At 43.9% G+C, this 23,546-nt stretch overlaps 1 protein-coding gene across 2 annotated transcripts; it reads right to left on the minus strand.

Annotated features, from left to right (window-relative positions):
• Positions 1-1,252: 1,252 nt before the first annotated feature.
• RRM2B (ribonucleotide reductase regulatory TP53 inducible subunit M2B) lies at positions 1,253-18,043 on the minus strand. Of its 2 annotated transcripts, none has more exons than XM_057366295.1 (9): positions 17,958-18,043; positions 12,960-13,112; positions 11,323-11,439; positions 10,269-10,402; positions 9,523-9,617; positions 7,395-7,528; positions 3,413-3,517; positions 2,210-2,323; positions 1,253-1,730 (listed from the first exon to the last, which is right to left on the minus strand). In XM_057366295.1, the coding sequence occupies exons 1-9, from the start codon at positions 17,964-17,966 to the stop codon at positions 1,578-1,580; spliced, it is 1,014 nt and encodes a 337-aa protein (XP_057222278.1). In that variant the 5' UTR covers positions 17,967-18,043; the 3' UTR covers positions 1,253-1,577. The 2 variants fall into 2 exon arrangements, with proteins under 2 accessions (XP_057222278.1, XP_057222277.1); XM_057366294.1 differs by lacking the exon at positions 17,958-18,043 and adding an exon at positions 17,753-17,856.
• Positions 18,044-23,546: the final 5,503 nt, after the last annotated feature.

The raw sequence follows: 23,546 nt of genomic DNA on the forward strand, positions 1-23,546 counted from the left end.
AAGTCAATTTTGTTGCTTATTTTTACAGCAGGGACAGTTCTTCWCTAGGAACTCTGCTAAGGCAGTGGAACTGTTTCAGGGAACTCAGGCACCCAGCACTATGRCTGATCTGGCTGGCAGGGGAATAACACTTACACCATCCCATCACTGATAACCCYGGGCTGTCAGCTCAGCTCATGCCAGCTGTATCAAAAGCAGCACAAGATGTTTGCAACAATAAGAGTTACAAAAGCTCTTTCACAAAATGCTGAACATTATGAAAAATCCTTGGGTTTAATAAAGCAGAAGCCTTTGTCTAGCTCTKGTACACTTACTTCATCTTTGGGAAAAATGATCCTATCTATTTGCAGATAAACCACTTCCCTTCCACCCCAAGCACCTCAGCCATTCTTCAAAATCGCTCCCTTCTCTGCATGTGATGTCAAAAAATTACAGTTTTCAGGCACACAACCAAAAACCAAACAACAGCCCTTAGTAAGATGCTGCTACTCCATACTACTTCAGGGCTTGTTTTTGATAGGTTTAATACCTTCTTTCAGAAGTTCTTCTGTGTCAATGGTTCCAGCTGTTCACATTAAACACACAACTTGACATACCTCCAAACGTTATTGGGTGCTTCCTTACAGGCCAAGTAGTACAKCTGTAGCACCTCAAGGGATAATCCCTTGAAATGATATGTATTCTCACCCCTTCAGTGCACAGGTACAACCAAGAAGGGGARGATGGACAATACCCAGAGCTGGCTGTTTCAGTGTCAGATGCTGATTACAAACACACAGCAACTACAGACTACTTAATAAGGCACTTGATCAGTGGAGCAGGGAAAAACAGGCAGCACAAGCCAAAGAACTACAGGATGTGGTTTTTCTCTACTGTTAACAGGTGTGCCTTTTTAAGGACCACTCAAAGTCTATTGACCTGCTCAGAAACAGCTGTAAGACAAAAATCACATGTATTTGAATTAAGTGCCTACCAAGGCCCATTGGTTTTCCAACCAGAGTAAAAGCTTCTTCAGACAGAACCCAGGTTAATGGGGAGATCAAATGTAATTACTGGCTTTAATAATACTCTATAGTTGAGACCTCATTAATGTCTTTCCACATTCAATTATTACTTTATCTGCAGCAGGATGAAACAGAAGAGCTTTTACTCTAGATCAAACCTATAAACATGAAAATAGRAAACAGGAAAATAATTTATAGCAGTATTTATACATGGAGTGATAACTTATCATTGGTTTTCAGATTAGCATGAGGAGTTTGCTTTCTTAAAACACTCTCAAAGTCTTAAAAAAGTAGTAGTATCCATGTCATTTTTAAAGACAGCACTGACAGCAAATGAGTCAAGGGAATCTTAAAATGGCCATTCTTTTACACAGCCATATAATTTTTTGAAATGATCCCCCTCTTTTTTTCAAATGACACAGAGAGAAATATATTAACTCCTCTGACAAACAACATGAAAACCCAAGAAAAAAATCCCAGTAGACTCGGATTCCGTAAGAAGAAATTACGTCAACTTCACAGCATAAAGGGAGATGAGGAGAGGGAAACAGTCACCGTTCATTTGCCAATTTGTCAAAAATCTGCATCCAGTGTGAAGACATTGTCCACTGTTTCTGCCATAACAGCAAAGCGTTGATATTCTGAAACCCTCTTCTCAAAGAAATTTGTTTTTCCTTCCAGAGAAATATTCTCCATAAAATCAAAAGGATTTTCTGCATGAAAGACCTGGGRAAGGAAAACACTATTACACTGGCAATTCTGATAGGGAAATAATGCTTTAAAAAAAAAAACTTCAACAAACAAAACAGTCACACTCTTTCAAATCAATCCACCTCTGGCTACAATATCCTGTAGGATCTATGGACACCTATCTAAGCAAATTCAGTACTGCCACTCCCAGGAGTTTGGTTCTGTAGTGAAGTCCACTTGTGCAAGATGTTTGTTATTCTTCAAGCATTGCAGCATCTGAGCACAGCTTACATTTCCCATTACAAATCTGCTGAGCAGCTGAAGGGAAACAGTGGCCTAAATTGTTGTTTTTTTACAGTGAACCATATGTATTAATGCTGTGGTTCCAGCTGCCACTCACAGAAAGTCCATCCACTAAATATGGCCTGCTGCCTGGCACGACAAGAGTGTTTTGTGCTGGCAGCTCTCCTGGGCTGCAYTGGCAGGCCAGCATTTGGGGCAATTGCATCTCTTACCTTTGAGAACCCAAGCTCCATTAGTAACCGGTCTGCAACAAATTCAATGTATTGTTTCATCAAGGTGCAATTCATTCCAATCAGACCTACAGGTAATGCCTCTGTTAGAAACTCCTAGAAATTAAAATRCAGATGACATTTAGAGAAATGAARTTTAAGAAGAAAAAGGAGAGAAGACACCTGTGTTTCACAGTAAAACAATTTGTRATGTTCCAGGCTCCCCAGGAAGTTGTCTGAATAAATAACTTGCATCACTAAATTTAACAAGTATCTTCTGTTTTCAATAGATGTTTGTATCTTCCTTTATTTTTAGCCTGTTACTCYGGAAAAGACACAAGGATTTTTATCACTGCCCCTTTAATCTGCCTTTCCGAACTCCCCCAGCCTGAGCTTCAGTGTAAGCTTAAGCTCCAACTTCAAGAAACTGACAGACCAGGCTAGTGGGAACAGGGATARATCTGGAAATCACCCATTTTCCTGGCTTCCAGACATTACAGAATGACAGATCAGAAATGGCAGTGATGTATATGAGTGCTGAACCCAGTCATGTGTATGTTTAGGCACCAATGAAATATCTGTCAGTATTGTGAGACAAAGCAGGAGCATTTGTCATCATCACAGCAGTTAGATGACAACAGGAAACTAAAACCCTAAACTAAAATCCTGCCAAACACTCAGTGGTGCAGAAACTTGTGCCTGCAGAAGGGCAGCACTTCACATGAAAGAACCTGACATCAACCCCAGGAAAAGCCAGAACAGAGCATGATACACATGGCCAGAACAGACTGCATTCTCCTGAGGACAAGCAGAGATGTGAATACAATAGGGAAAGACAAAGATCCTGAAAGGACAAATGTAAACTCCTAAGAGACAGTTGCAGTTGTACTAGAGGATTATTTTAGGTCCCTTCCAACTGCAACTATTCTATTCAATATCAAATAAGACAGCTTTTCCTCCTTCCTGTCATTAAGGAGAAAACCAGCTGCCAGCTTCAGCTTCCCCTAGTTGCTTGACAACTGAATCAGAAAGCCTTTGACTTTATTGTCAGCATTAAGGAAGAGGGAAAGAATGGTATAATGCATCAGGGAATCGGCGTGAGCCAAGTATCAAACAAGGAATCCCAAAAGTTAGAAGACAATTTGTTTATTTTCACACACCAGACTGGAMCTGCGCTGCCCACAATGTTGTCACAGTCAGGATTACCTGCTCAATTTCTACAGCATTGATGATGATCTCACGGACTCGCTCTTCTGATGGTTTGTTCACTAAATAACGGAACATTAGACAAGCAAAATCACAGTGTAGACCCTGAAATAAGAGAACAATGAAGTAACAGTCAGTTTTCCCCTCCTCCATATAGTTTGCTCTTATTTTCAGGCAGAACCACCTGTTCTTCCCAATTATGTTTTCTACCACTGGAAGGAACGGCCTTCTCAAAAGCAGGAGAGGGAATCCCTTTTCCCCACCSCTGTCAATGACCTGAGATGGTGCCCAACAACATCAGGGTCTCAGCCATGCCCACACAGCTCCAGGCTCTACCCACGCASAGCTACTGCAAAAAATTAACCCTATCTTTGGCTGAAACCAGGACAGGKGGGTGCCAAGAGGACRGTGCCAGGCTTCTTTTCMGTAGTGCCCAGTGACAGGACGAGGAGCCATGGCTGTAAACTAAAACACAGTAAGTTTCAGCTCAGCATGAGGAAGAACTTCTTTACTTTGGAGGCRGTACCAGAGCACTGGAACACACTGCCCAGGGAGACTGAGGAATCTCCCTCTCTGGAGACATTCCAAACCCACCTGGACATGTTCCTGTGACACCTGCTCCAGGTGACCCTGTTTGGCAGGGGGTTGGACTGGATGACCTCCAGAAGACCCTTCCAACCCTAACAATTCTGTGGTTCTTTTAAAACATTTTTGGAAAGGCTATAAAATCCTTGTGATTCAGGTCATGAAACAGCCCTGAAAAAGTGTAATTTGGGAAATATTCTCCCATCTAGCGACAGCATTGGCTGCTTGCTGCAAGGCTGCCCATGGTTTTATCCAGGGCAACATCASCAGCAGGATGCAGGATGTGCCTGGCTTCAGCCATGAACCAGTGTACTCCGCTGATGGGTGCTCCCACCAGCCTTGCACCTTTAAGCATCAGAGATGTACCAGCTCAAGAATAGCCTGGGCACAGAGCCTGCAGCTCAAAAAACACACTGAGTGTTAATCATTTATCTCTTCAGGTGCATGAAAAAGCAGTTGGTAGTTTTCCATTGTGGATTCTTTTTACTGCCACTGGGTTTTAATGCAGGTGCTCTGTGCACCAAGCTTTAACCTTTGTAACAGCACTACAGCTGGAATTATGCCAGCAGAGCTCAAGGAAATTTTCGTCTTTTGGTGCTCTACTCTGCAGAGAAATAGTTACACTCATTCATCTGCAAGTGATCCTTGTAACAATTCCTTCCTTGCTCAAATGGATCAGTTCATAATGACTCACARAAGACATAAGGAAGGTCAAAGCTGAAGAACTTTTTGTATTTTCTTGCTGATCATATCACTTTCTTCAAAAGTGTCTTTAAAAGACATATTGTAAGATGTCTCATTTCAAAGTAGTTTATCTAACTCATGAAAATTACTTCCATTATGAAAAAGCTCTTTATACTTTAAGACCAACTCTGGTGAGTTACAACCACTAGAATGTTTATACAGCATACAAAACTGGTCTTTCTACTTTTTCAGTGCTGACAGTGACGTAAGTAGTGCAGTGTACAGTTCCCAGCCATAAAAAACAACTGCCAACTTGCAGGGAGTAAGGAAAAAGGAAGGAAGGAAGCACTTGTAAGAACATGGCCTGTCACATTGGGAGTGCTGACACGAAGCCCCTCAAACACTTCACATCTTAATTTAAGAAGCACTTTCCTCAAAGGCAGATCTGTAGTTGCCCTCTACCAGGAGATTCTATTGCTGTGCTCTGAAGAGGAGTGATAGCTGCTGCTTCTGCAGCAACCTGCCACAAATGGCTCTGTGATGGAGACAGGTGACTGTGGACAAGCTCTGGGTCCCACAACTAGGGACAGGTGGGGAGTGGTACCTGGGGCCCAATTAAACCTGCCTGAAGCAGCTGAGGCACAGCAAGCTTCACAGTCACACACTATCCAGATCCTTGCTCCAGCCAGAACCCCCTGCAGCTGGGGACCACATAATTCCACCCCATTCCTTGGGCAGCTGGGTCTTTGCCTCCCTTCACAGCACAGGAAAACACACGTCCTTCAATCTAAAAATCCGTATTTTTGATGTATTATACACACTAGTGTCCTCCTGGTTTTGGCTGGTATGCTGGTTTTGGGTAGTTGGTTTTCTTCAAGGYRGCTGATATGGGGCTGTGTTTTGGATTTGTGCTGAACACAGGGTGATAATACAGAGATGTTTTTGCTGTTGCTGAGCAGGGCTTACAMAGAGCCAAGGCCTTTYCTGCTTCTTGTACTGCCACACTGGTGAGGAAGTTGGGKGTGTGTGGAAGGTTGGGAGAAGACACATCTGTCCTGAGTTGGGACAGGTGACCCAAACTGACCAAAGAGATTTTCCACACCATGTAACATAATATTCAGTAAATAAAGTGGAGGAAGAAGGAGGAAGAGTGGGACATTTGGAGTGATGCCATTTGTCTTCCCAAGTCACCRTAGCACCTGATGGGGCCCTGCTCTCCTGGAGATGGCTGAATACCTGCCTGCCATGGGATGCAGTGAATTCATTCCTTGTTTTGATTTCCTGGTGTGCATGACTTTTGCTTTTCCTATTAAACTGTTTTAATCTCAACCCACAAGTTTTCTATCTATCTGATTCTCACCCCAATCCTACTAGTGGAGGAGTGAGCAGCTGCATGGGGCTTGATTGGGGTTGGCTGGGGTTAAACCACAGCTGGCTCACCAATATTTATGTTTACTCCCTTGAAAAACAAGTATTTCTGCTGAGGGACACAGTGGCTCCCAAGCTTTTAAGTTTATTAGTGCTGTTTGCTGGGTAGAAAACTGGCTRGATGGCCAGGCCAAAAAAGTGGTGAGAGTTAAATCCAACTGGTAGTCACCCACAGGTGAAGCTCCCCAGGGCTGTTATGTTATGTTATGTTACATATGCTATGTATATGTTACTGGCCCCAGTGGCCAGTCCTGTTTAATRTCTTTATCAATGACCTGGAAACGTGGATTGAGTGCACCCTCAGTCAGTTTGCAGAAGACACCAAGTTTGGTGGGAGTATTGATCTGCTGGAGGGTAGAAAGGCAGAGGGATCTGGACAGGCTGGATCAATGGACTGCAGACAACGGTGTGAGCTTCAACAAGGCCAAATGCCGGGTCTTGCACTTGTGCCACAACAACCCCGTGCAATGCTAGAGATTTGGGGCAGAGTGGCTGGAAAAGCAGCCCGGTGGAAATGAACCTGGAGGTGCTGGTTGACAATGGCTGAACTTGAGCCAGCATGCACCCAGACGGCCAAGATGCCCAATGATCAGGAATAGTGCAGCCAGCAGGATCAGGGCAGTGATCAGATATAATATGAGGAACTGGCAAGGTCGTATCTTCAATCCTGTGTTCAGTTTTGGGTCCTTCACTACAAGAAAGACATTGAGGTCCTGGAGCATGTCCGGGGAAGGGCAATGGAGCTGGTGAAGGGTCTGGAGCACCAGTGTTATGAGGATTGGGTGAGGGAGCTGTGTTGCTGTAGCTGGACAAAAAGAAGCTCAGGGGAGACTTCATCACTCTCTACAACTGCCTGAGAGAAGGCTGTCGTGAGGTGGGGGTCAACCTCTTCTCCCAAGCAACAAGCAACAGGACAMGAGGAAATGGCCTYMAGTTGCATCAAGCAGSRGATTAGATTGGATACTATAAAAAAAACTCCTTCATAGAAATTGCTGTCAAGCATGAGAACAGGCTGTCCAGGGAAGCAGTTGAGTCACCATCCCTGAAAGTATTTAAAAGATGTGTGGATGTGGCACTTAGGGACACAGTTTAGTGGTGGAATTGGCAGTTTGATTCAGTGATCTTCAAGGTCTTTTCCAACCTACACGATTCTATAATTATTGGTAAAAGTCTGCTTCTTTSTCCCATCKCTGTCAAGACTATGTGTTCTTCATRAGCATAATTCTGCCCTTCCCCTGGAAACTCACTTTTCTTCCCAAACCATGTATAGGACATGCCACATTACCTCATCTCTGCTAATAAGTTCATTGGAGAAAGTCAGTCCAGGCATCAGGCCYCTCTTCTTCAGCCAAAATATAGCAGCAAAGGAACCCGAAAAAAAGATGCCTTCCACTGCAGCAAAGGCAACCACTCTCTCACCTGTTYAACATAACACATTTTTCATTAGACACAAATGACTGTGTTGCTGATGATCAAGATGCACCATTTCATCAGACAGAGTGGTGCTGGAGAGGAGCACTCCCCTTTGCAGYACCAGATGCTGTCTTTGACCACATCCTTCTGCAGATCCCAAGGCACAGAGGGTCTACCCACCCCACAGCACTCAGCCACAAGCAACCCGAGCAGAACTGGAGAACAGGGCACCCACTGAAACTGCCTCAGGTCAGAAGCAAAAGAATGTAATTGTCCAAAATGGCCAAGACATTAGTACTCCATTATCTCCTTCTCCCGAATAGCACGAAAATAGCTGTGTAACTAACAAAACAGAGAAAAGCCAATCTCTTATAAATTAAACACAAAACCCTACCCCCCAATTTCTTCCTGTTGGGAAGATAAAACATAAAACCATATTCTTACAMGAGCAAAAGACTACAGAAGTAGTCTACAGCAGACTACAGAAGTCAAGACAAAAATAACTGTTTGYGTTATCCCACCTTTTATCCAAGGAAAGCAGGCCATAATTGGTCCCAGTTTTCCCTGTTCTCTACATGAATATATTTCTTCAGACTACAAGACCTGACTGTTTAGTGAGACCACATCATTCCATGTACACACCTTCARACAGCTTCACAAGCTCATTGTGTATGTCCTAACGTAAGTGCTTTTGCACTAAGTTCTGGTGTCTTCTCCCAATAAGAACTGCACAGAAGTTTGTTTAAAAAATAAAATAACCCAAAATAGCCATATGTCCCACTTCCTCTGAGATACAAATGCCAACYACTGTCCCATCTGAAGCAATTCTAATTAGGAAAAGAGCACAGGGAGAAATACCAATGTAAAARTATCACAGAAGTTACTAAAAAAAAATTTTTCTAGCAACACTAAAAATCTCATAGGTTACTTCTACAGTGTAATGGAGAAAGGCCGCTCATACAATATTGGTTTAATGAAGCACAAGACTGATCACATATTTAGATAAAATGCATGAAATTTGGGGGCAGAGAGCAGAGAATACACTGCTTTTTCAGTAAGGGAACCTTCTGATTCCTTGCACACCCCACACTGCTGGGGAGCCAAACAAAGGGATGATGAAGGAGYTCCACACACAGCAAGCAAAGCCAGACTGGGGAGGCAGTGGAAATTCCAAGACAGAACAATATAGAGCTACAAAAAAGAGCCTCTCTCAAACAAGAGTTGTGAACAGATGCTGCAAAAGAGTSATGTTGAGATTTATTTTGTTCACCAGGCTGAATCTCTCCATCTCCCACATTTTCTCAAAATATGGTGRATGTTTGCTTTAAAAAATTCACCAGAATGCACCCATTATGCATTTCAGCTACAACACACCCTTCAGACTCAACACTGTAAGCTGAATGTAGAACGCTGTAAAGCCCTGCACCATGCTGATGGAGACCGGGCCCCAGCTCTGAAATGAGATTCAAAAACTTGAAACCTGGCCCCAACAGCAAACCAGAAACACCAGAAACAGATGGTTCTTCAATCTTTTTCATCCAGGCTCAGTCATGCCTCAGTAACAAAAAAACCCATGGATATGTGCATATGAATACGAATACAGAAAATTCCTGGAATTATAAGAATTCAGCTGCCCAGTTCTGAACACTGAGTACAAAACAAGAACCAACTGAAAGAAATTATCAAAACTAGACAATAAGGTCTACAAGCAAAAACAGAGGAGACCAGGGTTGTTCAGTATAAAGACAAAAAAAAAGACAGAAATCTACAGACATTTTTCATAACATGATTTCAGGGGCACTGCCATTACTGTGTTTCTCTAGCTGAAGATAAAAACATACATGCTCACCAGAAGTTACTTCTGGTTCTTTAATTAAGCCAGAGACCCAGAAGCCCCTACATCTGTGGAGAATTTCATTTCATGTTCCAGGGGTGCAGCTTACTAACAGAAGATCAGTTCATGATATGCAACAGAAACATGTCTTTAAAAAGCTACACACCAAAAGTGGATTCTTGGTCTTCAATCCACTTCAGAGCCCAATCTGCTTTCTTCTTGACACAAGGCATTGTTTCAATAGCATTAAATAAGAAATCCCTATAAAAGGAAACAGAGACAAAWCATCATAATAGTGAGTTATGTAAATCTGCCCTGGTTGTCCCTTCCAGCTCCACCAGAGGATCCCATTACCCAAGGCTGTGAACTAACTCAAGAGACCATTCCCACCCCAAAGAGGTGATGATCTGTCTTGGCTTTGTCTGGGACAGAGTTAATTTTTTTCCTAGTAGCTTGTACAGTGCTATGTTTTATATTTAGAATGAGAATTATGTTGATAACACACTGATGTTTTAGTTGTTGCTAAGCAGAGTTTACACCAAGTCAAGGACTCCTCAGCTTCTAAGCCCATCCCACCAGCAAGCAGGATGTAAGAACAAGCATTGCAGGAGCACGGTATCCTCCAGGAGCTCATCTAACCTTTAGCATTTCACATAGTCCACACTTTCAGATAAATGAATGATTTATACAAATACTAATTAACCTTCTGATACTCCCACAAAAGCCTTGGTCAGTCTTACTTCTGTCCATTTTGGGGGTCAGGCATGCAGGCCTTGTAAATTTTAAGAAACSTTCCCCAACTCCCCCAGAAAATCCGTATGAAACAGGAGACAGCTGCTGCTGTTGCCCTACAACCGTGCCACTGGCCTCTGTGACRGATTTCCCAGGTTAGTAACACATCCAGAGATTTACCTTTTCTTGGGATCTTTGATGTAGGTGTCTATGAGCAAGCTGTACATCTCTGAGTGAACATTCTCAATGAGAATCTGAAAGCCATAGAAACAACGAGCTTCTGGGATCTGCACTTCCTGACTAAAACGTGCCACCTACCAAAACGAAAAAGCATGGTAATGAATACAATAAATACTACCTGAACTTAACAGGAGAGACAAGAGATCTCTGCTATAGAGACAGGCTGAGAGCAGTTCAGTTCTACTTTGTTCACAGGCATGTCAGCAGGATAGCTGTGCTGCAGAGGAAAATAAAGCAAGCTAGCTCAAAGTACATACATCTGTTGTGTATATTGGGTAAGAGCTGAAGCATGAGGGCACATGGACACAGGAGAAGAACAGCAAAATAATGCAATACTAAACACTTGAYACTGAACAAAGCCTCAGACTTCCTGTTCATAATTAAAAATATAAACAGCTTAACATACAGCATGTTGATGCAATACGTGCACATAAATTCTACATGTTATAAACATTCAGATATTTGAGATTTAAATTGRGCATTTGCAGACAGATACCACTGCTAACCTGTGGTATTTTCCAGYCCAAAACAAGTCTCAACAGGAAGAATTTCCCATGTTTTTAGCAGCACCCACCTGCAGCCTTAAGAGATTCTAGGATACCATTCAGTGAGAACAAAACAGATTTTACCAAAATGAGKAATACATGGCACAGYSATGGTCTGTATTCCCTACTTCTCAYTTAACATGAACACAGGAAAAATCTGGGATTTTATTAATYCATTCAGAAATGCACATCCCACAGCCAAGCAGGGGCTAAACTTAAAGACAGTGTCTGAGAGTGATGTGGTTTTGAGTACTGATGACCACAGCTGACCCAATTTAACTCAAACACTGATCCCAGAAGAACAAGCTGCTTGTTGCACTTGGCAAAGATAGAATGAAAGAAAAGTACATATTTAATAAACCTATGCATTAATGTGAAAAAGCCAAAATGGAAAGTCAATAAGACAGTAACATGACTAAGTATTCAAGCCCTCTGTAAGTCTTTCTCACCAGATTTTCATTTACAATTCCATCACTGGCTGCAAAAAATGCCAGAACRTGAGAGATAAAGTACTTTTCATCTGCTTTCAGCTTGTTCCAGTGAGGAAGGTCCTTGGACAAATCAACCTAATGAAAAGAAAAAAGAAAAACATTACAGTCCTTCTGCGTTTATCATTCTGTAAGAACAGATGCRGCCCAATTATGTGTCTGAGGCAGAGGTTTGACATCTGCTTTCAAATCTTTACATGTAGAGAATTTAAATACTTATGATTGTAAAAGACAACAGATACACTGCAGTACTGTTGTCTCTYTCTGCAACAGTAACATCACGTACTTGTTTCACAGTTTACATTTGTGTAATTTGGAATAAAAATCAGAGTCTACTCAATAAATGAGATTTTGAAAAGCTTTAKTATCTTTTTGCCAGAAATATGAACATGTACCAGTAACCAGAGCTCACTCTGAGACACCTAAACTTTACTTGAAATAAATATTGATACTCCAAGAAAGCTACACCCAAGCATGTCAAAAGATGGACTGAGGGGACTTTTGCCTTTGGCAGGTGTTCAGCCTCCATCCTGTCAAAGAATGGCTGGAGCAAATGCTGTGCAACTGCTCTTGTCTATCAGACCAAACCCTAGCCGTGAAAGAAAACCACAGCTTCCTTCACATGTACCTTTTCTGTCTGTTTGTTTGTAGGATTTCTGAACCATAGCAGCACTTAAGGAGTGGAAAATGCAGAAGATCCACAGATGTGGACAGTGTGAGAAGGAACCAGTAACGTAGTAGAAGAGAAATGCTGATAACATAAGAGTTGAAATGCTTTTTCTTTAATGGTTTAAATGAAGCTCTGCTGCAACAAGGCAGCAAGCCTTCCCRGCAGACAATGAAATCCCATCTCCACAAACAGCTGCTCCTCATGAGCCCATGATGCTTTCTGGTCTATTTAGAGCCTGCCAGTGCTTTCATCTCACTCCTCTGCAGTTGCAGACACTGCACACGAACAAGCAAAGGGTGCCTAAGCTTTGAGTTGGAACAAGCAGCTCCCCTGGCAGTTGATCTCTCCAAAGCAGTGCAGTGTTCAAAGGCCTGCACTGCTGCAAGCATAGAGAGCACTGCTCAGGTCTCSCTAGCCAGCAACCCTGGAAAGAACTTAGAGCTTGCATTCCAACATGGGGCAAGCACCTCACCAGGGCAATCAGAAATCAGCTAAATGCATTTTTAACARGTGTCCCTGATTAACACCATCTCTCTGGAAACTGAGGTACCTAATATTAAAGAGCATGAAATTACCCACAGCATCTTACACGGGAAAGGAGTTAGTTGCAGGTTAAGAGACCACTGCGGGGTAGGAGCTATCTGAACACAAATCAGAGCTGACTTAGGATTTCTCATGAACCAAAAAACCCCAGACACAAATCCACCTCATCCTAAACTAAGCATCTAAAACAGCTCTGCTGAATCACCCTGTGGAAGCAGCTTGCTTTCCACAGTCGATGAAAGGAGCTCTGTTTTGGTGCTGGCACCTCACGTTTGATGCAATTAACTCCACCTTAGCAACACAGAAGCAGCAACAGAGCTGGGAAAGAAGTGCCAGAACTGCAGTGATCTGAGTAGCTCTGCCAACCCACTGGCCATAGGCTCACCTCTTCTGCTGTCCAAAAGGAGGCCTGGGCCTGCTTATACATCTTCCATATGTCTGGGTACTGGATGGGGAARATGACAAACCGGCGGTGATTTTTTCTAAGAAGAGGCTCCTCATCAAGGTCTGAGCCATTTTCAGCAGCACTCGATGAGCTCTGAAAATAAAGCACGGTTCTGGTTAAAGTTACCATTCTTTATTTCTCCTCTTCACAATATCCCAAAGGCATGGTTTAAAGTTCCCCCRTGTCACACAGACACTCACCTGTCCCCCTGGGGTCCGTGTCCCCTCACCCTCCATCTGTGCTCCCGGCAGTGCTGCCTGCCCCGGCTCTACCAGCACAGCTCACACCAACCACCCCCTCCCAGCTGTGCCAGCGCCAGGAAGCGCCCACACCTGGGTGCCAAAGACAAAGCCTTGTGCAGCACCAGGAGGAAATCTGCCTGGGAGCCCTCAGCCTCTGTGGTACCACACATAGGAGAGGTCCCGTGTGAGGTCAGGGCACAGGGCTGCAGCCTGCACCCAGCATGCCCAGCTACCTCCCAGCCGTTTGCTTTACATACAGCCACTCGGGCCTGGATAGACTGTCTTAAGAAAGCCATGAGATCACAGCCACTAATCCCAATTGATAGAGGACAGCCTGTGCCACAGGGAATGTCAGCACGGAGGTTTGGGCATGCAATCTCCAATAGCCACACACTGACACAGGACTGGAGGATGCTCTGGAGGCTCTCCCTCGAGGACTAAGGTGCCTCTTCCCAGCAGCTGGCAGCAGGAAAGCTTCTGCCTGGAGTCAYCCATCTCTACCCTAATCCTTCTGTGTGGGCTCCCAGAGGACATCTGTGCACAGCTCTTCCTCAGAGAGCTCCCAGCCCAGCCCAGGTGGGGACAGCTGACATTTAGGACACAGGCCAGTGAAAACTAGCAGAGAGGGCACTCTGAGCAGTGCCTTCACCCACCTCCAGCTGGGGACATCTGCTCCCAGGATCAATGCCAGGCAATGACCTGCAGACATGTATGTCACCAAGAACCTAYTGGAAGCAACTACTGTGAAGAGCTGTCAGGACAGCACGCTGCAGCCTCTGCAACACTGATCAGAAGTTCAGCCAGCAGGACACCTTTCTGGGCTGGTTCTGAAATTCCATTGACACTGCTGTAGAGGATAACCAACCACAGGCACACAACGAGGTGTTGCATGTAATACAGCAGGGAAGGCGAGCTGAAGGTTTTGAACATCATTATTTTTGGCTTCCTGGAGGTGCCAAAGTCCTTTTCCTACCCAATCTCCTTGTAACTACTCACTTAATAAAAAGCATTCCCTTACTTCAATTTGGAAAGTATCTTCAGACAAATAATGCCACTCACATTTTAAAGAACAAACAAAACACAAACACACATGCACATCGCATAGCTGGCATGGGTACTGCAGATGCCCAATGAAAACATACCAGAGAAGCAGAGGGATTTATTCTGGGTTATTATTTTACCATTTTATTGCATTTTTAAATATCATTCAATTTCATGAGACAGATTTCCCATCACCATCTTGCAGAGTCTCTGCTGAAGGCCATGAGAATGCAAGACCTCTTTTACTTCCCACAACATTGGGAAGTTGATATTCACTGGTATTCGGAAAATTTGGGCTTGGCAGGTTTGCCACCTTGTCTTAGCACACAATTTCTCAGSGCCTGCCACACAGCCAACATCTCTATCTCCTTCTGCATGAGCCATCCTCCTTGAAAATGGAAACACTGCAAGTCTTCCCTGTTGGCCCAGACACTGCTGGTTCATGGATAGTTTATTGTCCTCCAGGATCCTCAGGGCCTTCTCAGCAGAGCTGCTTTCCAGCAGATCAGCCCCCATCCTGTACTGATGTCTGGGGTTATTCTTCCCCAGGAGCAGAACCCTGCACTGCCTTTGTTGAATTTCAGATGGTTCCTCTCTGCCCATCTCTCCGATCTGTCAAGGTTCTTTCTGAAGGGCTGCACAGCCCTTGGAGGTATCAGCCACTCTTCCCAGATTTGTGTCATCAGTGAACTTGCTGAGAAGGCATCTGCTCCTTCATCCATGTAATTGATGGAAAACTTAAATAATACTGGGCCCAGCAGTGAACCCTGGGGGACACCACCAGTGACAGGCCTGCAACTAGATCCTGTGATGCCAACCACAACCCTTCAAACTCTGCCATCAGCCACTGCTCAATCCACCTCACCGTCCACTCATCCAGTCCATGCTTTCTCAGCTTGCCTATGAGCATATAATGGAAGACAATGGCAGAAGCCTGGCTAAAGCCCATGCAGACAAAATCCAGTGCTCTCCCTTCTCTATTCAGCCAATTGTTCCATCACAAAAGGTAATCAGATTGGTTAAGCACAAGTTCCCCTTTGGTGAATCCACAGTGACTACTCCTGATGACGGTCTTGTCTTTCATGTGCTTACAGATGAACTGCAGGAGGAGCCATTCCATCATYTTTCCAGAGATTCAGGTGAGACTGACCAGCCTGAAGTTTTAAAAACTGTACTTTTTTTTTAAATATATTATTTTGCTTGTTGTGATTTTTTTTTTCAGTTTTAAAAAAGGAAAGGTCAGTCACAGAGACTACACCATACTGGACCCTCCTGCTCAACCTACATCCCATCTCCCTTATCACCTCCAGGGGTGGAGAGAGGAGTTTCACAGGTGGACTCTTGTGAAAGGTGTCTTCCACAGGCAGACTCCAAGTTGGCACACAGCTACTGACTACAAGACAATCCCATCTTCTCTAACTCAATTTCAAGAGCATGGCATATTCTATCACTGCTGAGGCTTCTKAGCAGCCACCGCCTTGTGCTGAAGGAGCACAATGCATTCCTGCCTTGCCTTCCTGAATCCAGGAAGCACTGGCAGAGGAATGAGGGGCAGAAGGTAACAATCACCAGGTCAGCACTACCTTCAATCTGCACCCCAGATCTTTTTCTTAGTATTATGATAGTGCATAAAACAGTCAACATTCACCATAATGACAAAGGGCACCCAGTTTATAATGTGTATATGCTTCATTCTGTTCAGGTAACATGATCCAAATGCATAAAAGAGCTGAAGCTGGTGAGCACAGGCCAACTCTTGCTCCAGCTGGGTCAACCAGAGCAGACTGCCCAGGGCGGCATCCAGACAAGGATGGACACTACAGAACCTCTGTGAGCAAGCTGTGCCAGCATCTAACCATCTTCAAGAAAATCGAGTGTTTTCTTACAAGTAAATGCAACCTCTTGTGCTTCAGTGTGTGATCAATGCCCCTAGACCCACCATGGGGCATCACTGAGAAGAGCCTGGCTCTGTCCCTTTTATTCCCTCTTCAAGATATTTACACACACTCATGAGGTCCCCTGGAGTCTTCTCCATGCTGAACAGTCCCAGCACTCACAGCCTGTCTTTATATGGCAGATGCTGCAGTCTCTTGATCATCAGCCCTTTGCTGGACACACTTTAGTACATCATATCCCAGTTATTCTGCAACKGCTCGAGACAAGCTCTTCTGGTGATGACAGTAAACCAAATGGACAAGATTGCTTAAGGGTACTGAAACTCCTTCCATTAATTCCAAATCCAGCAAACTAGGAAATAATTAACATATATACACATAAACAACCATCACCCCACAGCTGCTGGGCTACCTATGCAAGTATCACAGATATATGCCCCACATCAGCTGCAGCCAGGGAAAAAGCTAAAGGTGCTGTCAGAGGCAGCACTGTGATGTGGCACATACCACTCGATGGTCTATAACCATGAACCCTCACGCACCCCAGTAAGATGCTGCACATGCAACCCACGAGCTCCCAAAGCATTCAGGCCAGCCCTGGGCAGCACAGACCATGCCAGCAGTGACACTGGGAAGGCCACCAGCGCTCCKGGGAGAGATGGCTTGTACTGCACAGCATCTGAGGGGCACAACACCTGCTGCTTCCACATGCCTGAGGAGACACACAGGACTGACTACCATGCRCCTCTTCACTATGGGTGACACAACGACAGCATGGCACTGTGTCACCCCCTAAGGGGGAAACAGTAAGGGGCTTCTCAAACTTGTATTTAACATGGCACACCTGGTTTTGGATACTTGAATACTGTTAAGACACAAGAGTTCAGAAAGACTACGTGGGTTTCCCTGCCATGAAGATCATTTTCTCCTCACACACCTCATGCTGGCTTAGCGTGGTTTTATGGGGGAGACACCAGAAGGTAGCTCAGAGGCCTCCCAGGGRCACACTCTCCTCGTCCTCAGGGCCTGGGAAGCCAGGAACATCACCAAYACCCACACCTGCCTCCACGGCAGCTCGGGGCACAGTTCTACCTCCCCGGCCCGGCAGGAGCAGCTCTGCAAGCCCAGAATCCCGGGGCGACAGGGCCGGCGCTGCCCTGACCCCGTGCCAAGCAGCCCGCAGCCGCCGCTCGGAGGCCCACATSCCCCGCAGRTGCTGCCGGCGCTCCSGATCCGGGCCGGGCTCCGCATCCCCCGCAGGTGCTGCCGGCGCTCCCCGGCGCCGCGGTGCCCGAGCGGTCCGGCCCAGCCGAGCCCGGGCGGGATAAGGGCGCGGGGGATGGGCCCGTGCCCTTTCCAGGGCTGTCCGAAGCAGCAGATCCCCGGTGCCCGCGGTCCCCCGAGGCGGCGCGGCACGGCCCGGCCCGGCGGAGAGGCAGCGCAGCGCAGCGCCCGGCGGTGGGGAGGCCGCGGGGCCCGGCCGAGTAGCGCTGCGCTGCCCGGAGCCGCCGCTCGCCCCGGCCCCGCTCCCGCTCCCCGCCCGGCCCGGCCTTACCCGCTCCGGGCCCGCCGCCTCCTGCAGCGCCCCCGGCCCCCGGCGCTCGCCCATGGCCGGCGGGACTGGACCGCGAGGGGCGGCGGCAAGGGGGAATGGCCTCGGCCAAGGCCGCTCCTCCCCCGGGCAGRACTCGGTAATTGCATAACAAACACAGGGTTGCAGCGCTTGGAGGMGCTGGCTAAGGGCATGTCAGTGAACGTACGATTGACATTTGTTTCTCTCCCTTCTTGAAAGSAGAGAGAGCTTCGAAAGACTCCTGTGTCCCCTTTCCAGAACGGTAACTTTCGGTGTTGCTTTAAGAATTCGTCGGGCCTARAGAATTTTGGGTATTTTCTTTTAAAGGCACCTGGCTGCCGCAGTGACTGAGACCTCCCCTCTCTCCATTCCCAAGCAGGGGACGTTCGCAGTCAGGCTCGCTGGGCTCCTCTCGACTGCATCTGTTTCCTGCGGGTTTTTGGTTTGTTTTTTTTTTATGCCTTGTGAGAGACGCTCACCAGGGCAGGCAGTAAAAAAAATTCAGTGGTGAGATCTGTGTAGCACGGCTGACTAAGCGCAAGAAGAGCTTTGTTTTTCTTGGAGTTTTCTGAGGAGCAGAAWCACGTGCCTGAGCAGCAAGTTACTGAAAAGAACAGCAGGAACACAAACAGTAAATGAGAAAAGATGGTTTCATACTAACATCTTTCTGTTACCTGAGTTCTGTTCTGAGAGATACTTTACTTCCCAGAGATACCTAGACAAGTTGCTTAATGTTCATGTCCAACAACAGATCCACTCATAACGAGCACATGGACTACCAGGGATTCCAGCTTTTTGTCGAGAGCAATTAGAGGGACGCTGATTGATGAACAGCAAACCAAATTGACCCTTTTACAGACAAATTCTACTGAGGTGTGTAATACAAAGTGTGCTGTGGCTTAAGGGGGACATGGATGAGTTTTGGGCCAAAACCAACATGCAGCAGTCTGTATTAAATGACATCACCTTGCCTACCAGTTGTYTTAGCCTTCAAATCTGATTGTCCTGGCTGCTGTTTCAGAATTCCGTAATAAGGAAATGCTGTGTCCTGACAGGGATTAAGAACGACCACAAATTAATATATTAGCAATAGAAAATTATTTAAGTATTTGGACATACCTTCTTAAACACCTGTCCTTTTACCAATGCACAGCAAACATCTACTTACATAGTGCCTGTGGATATACATAAAGAAAAATACTGGAAAGGAAATACATCTCAAGGATTAACCAAACAGCATAGGGGGTTCTTGCTCCTCCACAAAAAAACTGCCAACTTCTGTTAGCTTTGTTTCATAGAAATTAATTAAACCATGTACACAAAACTGAAATACCGATAAGYACATACAAATGAAATATAGCATTATACACAATTTTGTAAGATTTCATATTACTCAGTTGTACCTACAATGTCCTTTTTAGAACAAGCTCCCTGACAGGTAGTAGGTGAGTTCCTCCCTCAGTTTCTTCTTGCCGCGGCAGCTGTCCTGTTCTGACAAGTGTAGTCATCACTTCTTTAGCTGTAATAACTCTTTCCTCCCTCCCTMAAAACGTGTTATTTTTTGAGGGAATACTAAGCTGCCTTTTAAAAATAGGTTATAAGTCTAAATTTGTGTATGATAATGCCATCTCAGGTAAATTGTTTTCATTTATAAATTAAAGTGAAATCTACTTTTTGGCTTATCACTGTTCACTGTCGGATGTCTAAAGCATAAAATTTCCTTAYGTCTCCTTGCAGTCTTGCAGAGAAACCTTACCATAGGTTGTGGCAACAAGCCTTTGTCCAGTAGGTTCATGTCACTACAGTATTCATATGCTTGAATGCGTTTGTATTAGCTGCCATTGCCACTGGACAAAGGGGTACTGAAGTTTCACCATTATGGAAAAGTCCTGAAGCACTGGGAGCAACCAACTGCCTCTTGTTACACTAAACAGTCTATTACTATGACAATAGTTTGTGGTGGTAATAGACAGAAAATACCTTTGTGAAGCCAGTGAGAAAGCATGAAAATAGTCTCTCAAAGGACTGTGTTTCAAACAAGACCTTAAGTTAATCCTCTTAGGCAACTCCACAAAAAATCCTTTATGAAAATTAAAAGCTCTCCATGCTTCTCAATGCAGTAGATCTGAAACAGCTGCAAATGCAAACTGCAAAAGCAATTTCCAGCTAGCAAAGGACCCACTGGAGCTCCTGCTGATGCCAGAARTCCTGATGGGCAATGACTGCACTGTGATGGAGGTCAGATTTAAGTGGTGAAGCCTGCTCCCTCRGGAAGCCTGATTTAAGTTGTGAAGCCTCTCTTCCCACAGAGATCTTGTGGAAACTTCCAGCACTACTGAGTTCAAGGTGGTCACTGAACCTTTCRCCCATTCATGATCCATTCACCTACACATCTCAATGTGTGGACCTTCGTTCTACTTCAGGATAAGCTAACCCCACACGTGCTGAGATCCTGTTAATCTGGACTTGCAGAATTTCCCATTTGATTTTAACAGACCTGTTACTAAACAGAGAGCTGAACAGTTCAGAAAAAGGGTCAAATCYTGCAGAGCTTGAAAAGAGGAAGGGAATCAGAGCTACTGAGCGAGGTATCCATAGCTTGCCTTACAAAGAGAAACCCAGATGAATGCAAGTATTGGTGAAGCGAAAAGCAYGGACACAGAAGCAGCTCAGAATGGCATTTTCAGGTGCACACAGGACATGATCCACAGGCTATGGGATACTATAAAAAGGGAGTTAGGGCAAAGCAGTAAGCATAGAAAGGAGGAGGTTATTACAAACCTAGCAAACAATCTTTCACATGGTGTTAAGGGTGACCAGGAACTGTGCTGAATTTCAGCTCTCCCTTAGAAGCAACCACACAGGAGGAGATTGGTGACTGGGGAACTTCTCCCACCTGCACACCAGCTACCACAGCGAGGTGCAGCCCTGCTCCCTACACACTTCCCTTCAGGTGCACAGAAGTTTTGAAAAATAGCAGGTCTGTATATCTGCACAATTGCATACAAATATAAATGTTTAAAAGTTGAGGAAAATTTCCTTTCCTCTGCCTTCCTGAATGCTGCTGCGCAAGGGTATTGGTTTGGATTCGTAAGTCTTCCAGTTTACAGCTTTATCACTGCTTATTATCTAGTGACCAAATGACTAACTTTGGAAAGAAAAATCACTTCCAAACTACACAGGTGGGAAAGACCATTTGATGCCAAGTCCATACAATTTTTCACTCCGGGAAAATTACCAAAGCTAGAGCAAGTGATTTACTTTGTGTTGGATACAGCTAGATAAGAAATTTAAGCCAAGAAATAGTCATGGAAATTAGCACTAAAGTATCAGTTTTTCCTAGATTCAGATTAGGACCTACTCTAGCAGCTGATCGTAACATTAGTAGGTACCTTTATCTCCTCTTTCAGCAATGGTGAACAGCTAAGGATTTAGATTGAAGTGTAAACATAACAGAATTTTCCTTTAACTAGTTTCTCTACCGCATTTTAAGTGAACTAACAGAAGGGCTTAAGTCAAAGGGAGAGGAGGTTTATGATTTTAATAAACATTTTTCTTATTAAAATCTTGATCGTTTGAATAAACCATACAGAGGAAAAAAAGCTATTTATAAAGCTACATACATATTTCAAGTCAATGATGACAGCATATAGCATTCTAAATCCCCTCTGCTTATCAGAATGTGTGTGTATATATGGTGAGCTACTGTGCTATCTGCATAACTTTTGTCTAGCTATACATTAAAGGACTTAAAATGTTTAAGTTATATACAGAAATATATATACATATAACATATATTTATATGTTATACATACACATACACTTATATACATATACACACAATACATATATATATATATATAAAATACACAGTACTTTACATGTATATATGGCCTTTCATCCAAGGGCCTTGGATATTTCTTAGTACATCAAGCCTCACAAAGCTTTGTGAGGGAGGGAGCTTTATTTTACAAGCTGGAGATTTGATGCCTGTTCTAAACAGTTTCTTTTGTTGCTTTCTACTAACTGTACACATTTCAGTTAGAGGCAGTTTTGGTAGTAGAAACAATCACAGCAGTTGGTAATCCAGGCATAAGGTAGATGTTGTTTTGTACTTTTCTAACTTACCCTCCTTAGTATAAGAAAACAGCCATACCAGCATGGATTTTCTCTATAATAGAGTATCTAGATTTGTGTGGCTGTACTGCTTTTTGTTTTTTAGCATAGTAAAATCTAACAGTTTTGAACTTAAGATACACTGCGGGTCACAACAGGAACTAGAAGAGACTCCAATCCTCGTACATTGAAACTATCCTTTTCTAGGATATCGATTTAGAGAAGTATTAGTACATGCAGAAGTAATTCTAGATCTATTTATTTATCTGCAGTTTAACTACACAAGCCGGCAACAGTTAGCCTTATTTAGAGAACAGGATTTTCAGAATCAATTTGGCAACTGGTGATCAGAATCTGTGATATCAACTGTACTCCTTACCTCTATCAACTACATAAATTATGAAAACAGAGGCTTTTTTGAAAATAWGATGTAAGGTAACTTCTGGTTGTCCTCAAACTAGCTGGCAGAAAGGAAAACCCAGTGGAGCTCTGGCAAAGGTGAATTCCAGTGGGATTTTGATGGAATCTTACTTTAGCTCTTCGCAACAAAAGGGAGGGAAAAAATCACTAACATGGACTCATGAGGTTGGAGAAGCAAGAAAGAAGGAGAACATCACCACCACAAAAGCTCTTATCCCTCAGTATTTCAGTCKGCTAAGCTTTCAGGAATTTGTTCTGACACAAAAAAAAAGTAGCTCATTTCTTTATTAACCAAGTCTAACTCTCAAAAATCTCTCAAGCYTTAAGGAAAAGAAGTCCTAGATTATGGTCAAAGACTGCCCTCCCCAGAAACAACCAACCACTTCAGAAGTGAACATACAATAGAACTCACTACAATGAAGTTTGAGAATTTTATTCTAACCTAATTACCTTGAGATTTTTCAGAACAAGCCATTTTTCCTTCAAACCAATTCTGTTAAAAGCAGGGGTTGCCTGGCCCATTTCTTTCAGGATTCTCTGCTAACTGTAAAATGTGGACTCAATGTCTTCTGCATGTCAATTTTTCAGCTACAAAATTCAGATTTTTAATGAACAACTATGTTTAGTGTATACTGTCAGCTAAAGTATAAATGGCTAAATAAATAAAAACTATTGTTTCTTCAGTATGACTTGGTATTTTGTCTGTAATTTCTTTATTAAAAAACTGTAACAAGATACTTAAAAAAAGGCTAGATACAAAAGAAGTTAAGCAGCTCACGAACATTAAAGTTTTCCAAAAAATGTATCTTCAATAATCATGATCTTATAAACATTTTACAGTTACCAGAAAGTGCCCAGGCTGAGTTTACAYAGTTAGATAATGTAGTACAAGTGTTGAGTTAGAACTGGTAGTGGACAATCTCCTGACTGTCTGTTCATTGTAACAAGGATACAAAAATGTTGATTGTGAACTATGAAATACTGTGCATTGGCCTCATCAAATATGTACAGGGAAAGAAAACCACTAAAGGTACAGATTACATGCAAAATATTAGTGATGGTATCTGATGTGCCAGAGTTCAATGCAGTAGAACAAAAATTGCAATGAAAGTGGTTTCATAAGCAAACGACCCCAACTCTGGGATCTGAGCTGTCAGGAACTTTTTACAAGTTCAATATACATGATACACAACTGCAGCCAACCACAAATTAAACACCATAAAAAAAAGTTAAAAACACA

This window comes from Malurus melanocephalus, unplaced genomic scaffold, assembly GCF_030028575.1.
Source record: "Malurus melanocephalus ecotype Western Australia unplaced genomic scaffold, MMel_1.1 scaffold_62, whole genome shotgun sequence".
In the NCBI taxonomy this organism is placed as follows: domain Eukaryota; kingdom Metazoa; phylum Chordata; class Aves; order Passeriformes; family Maluridae; genus Malurus; species Malurus melanocephalus.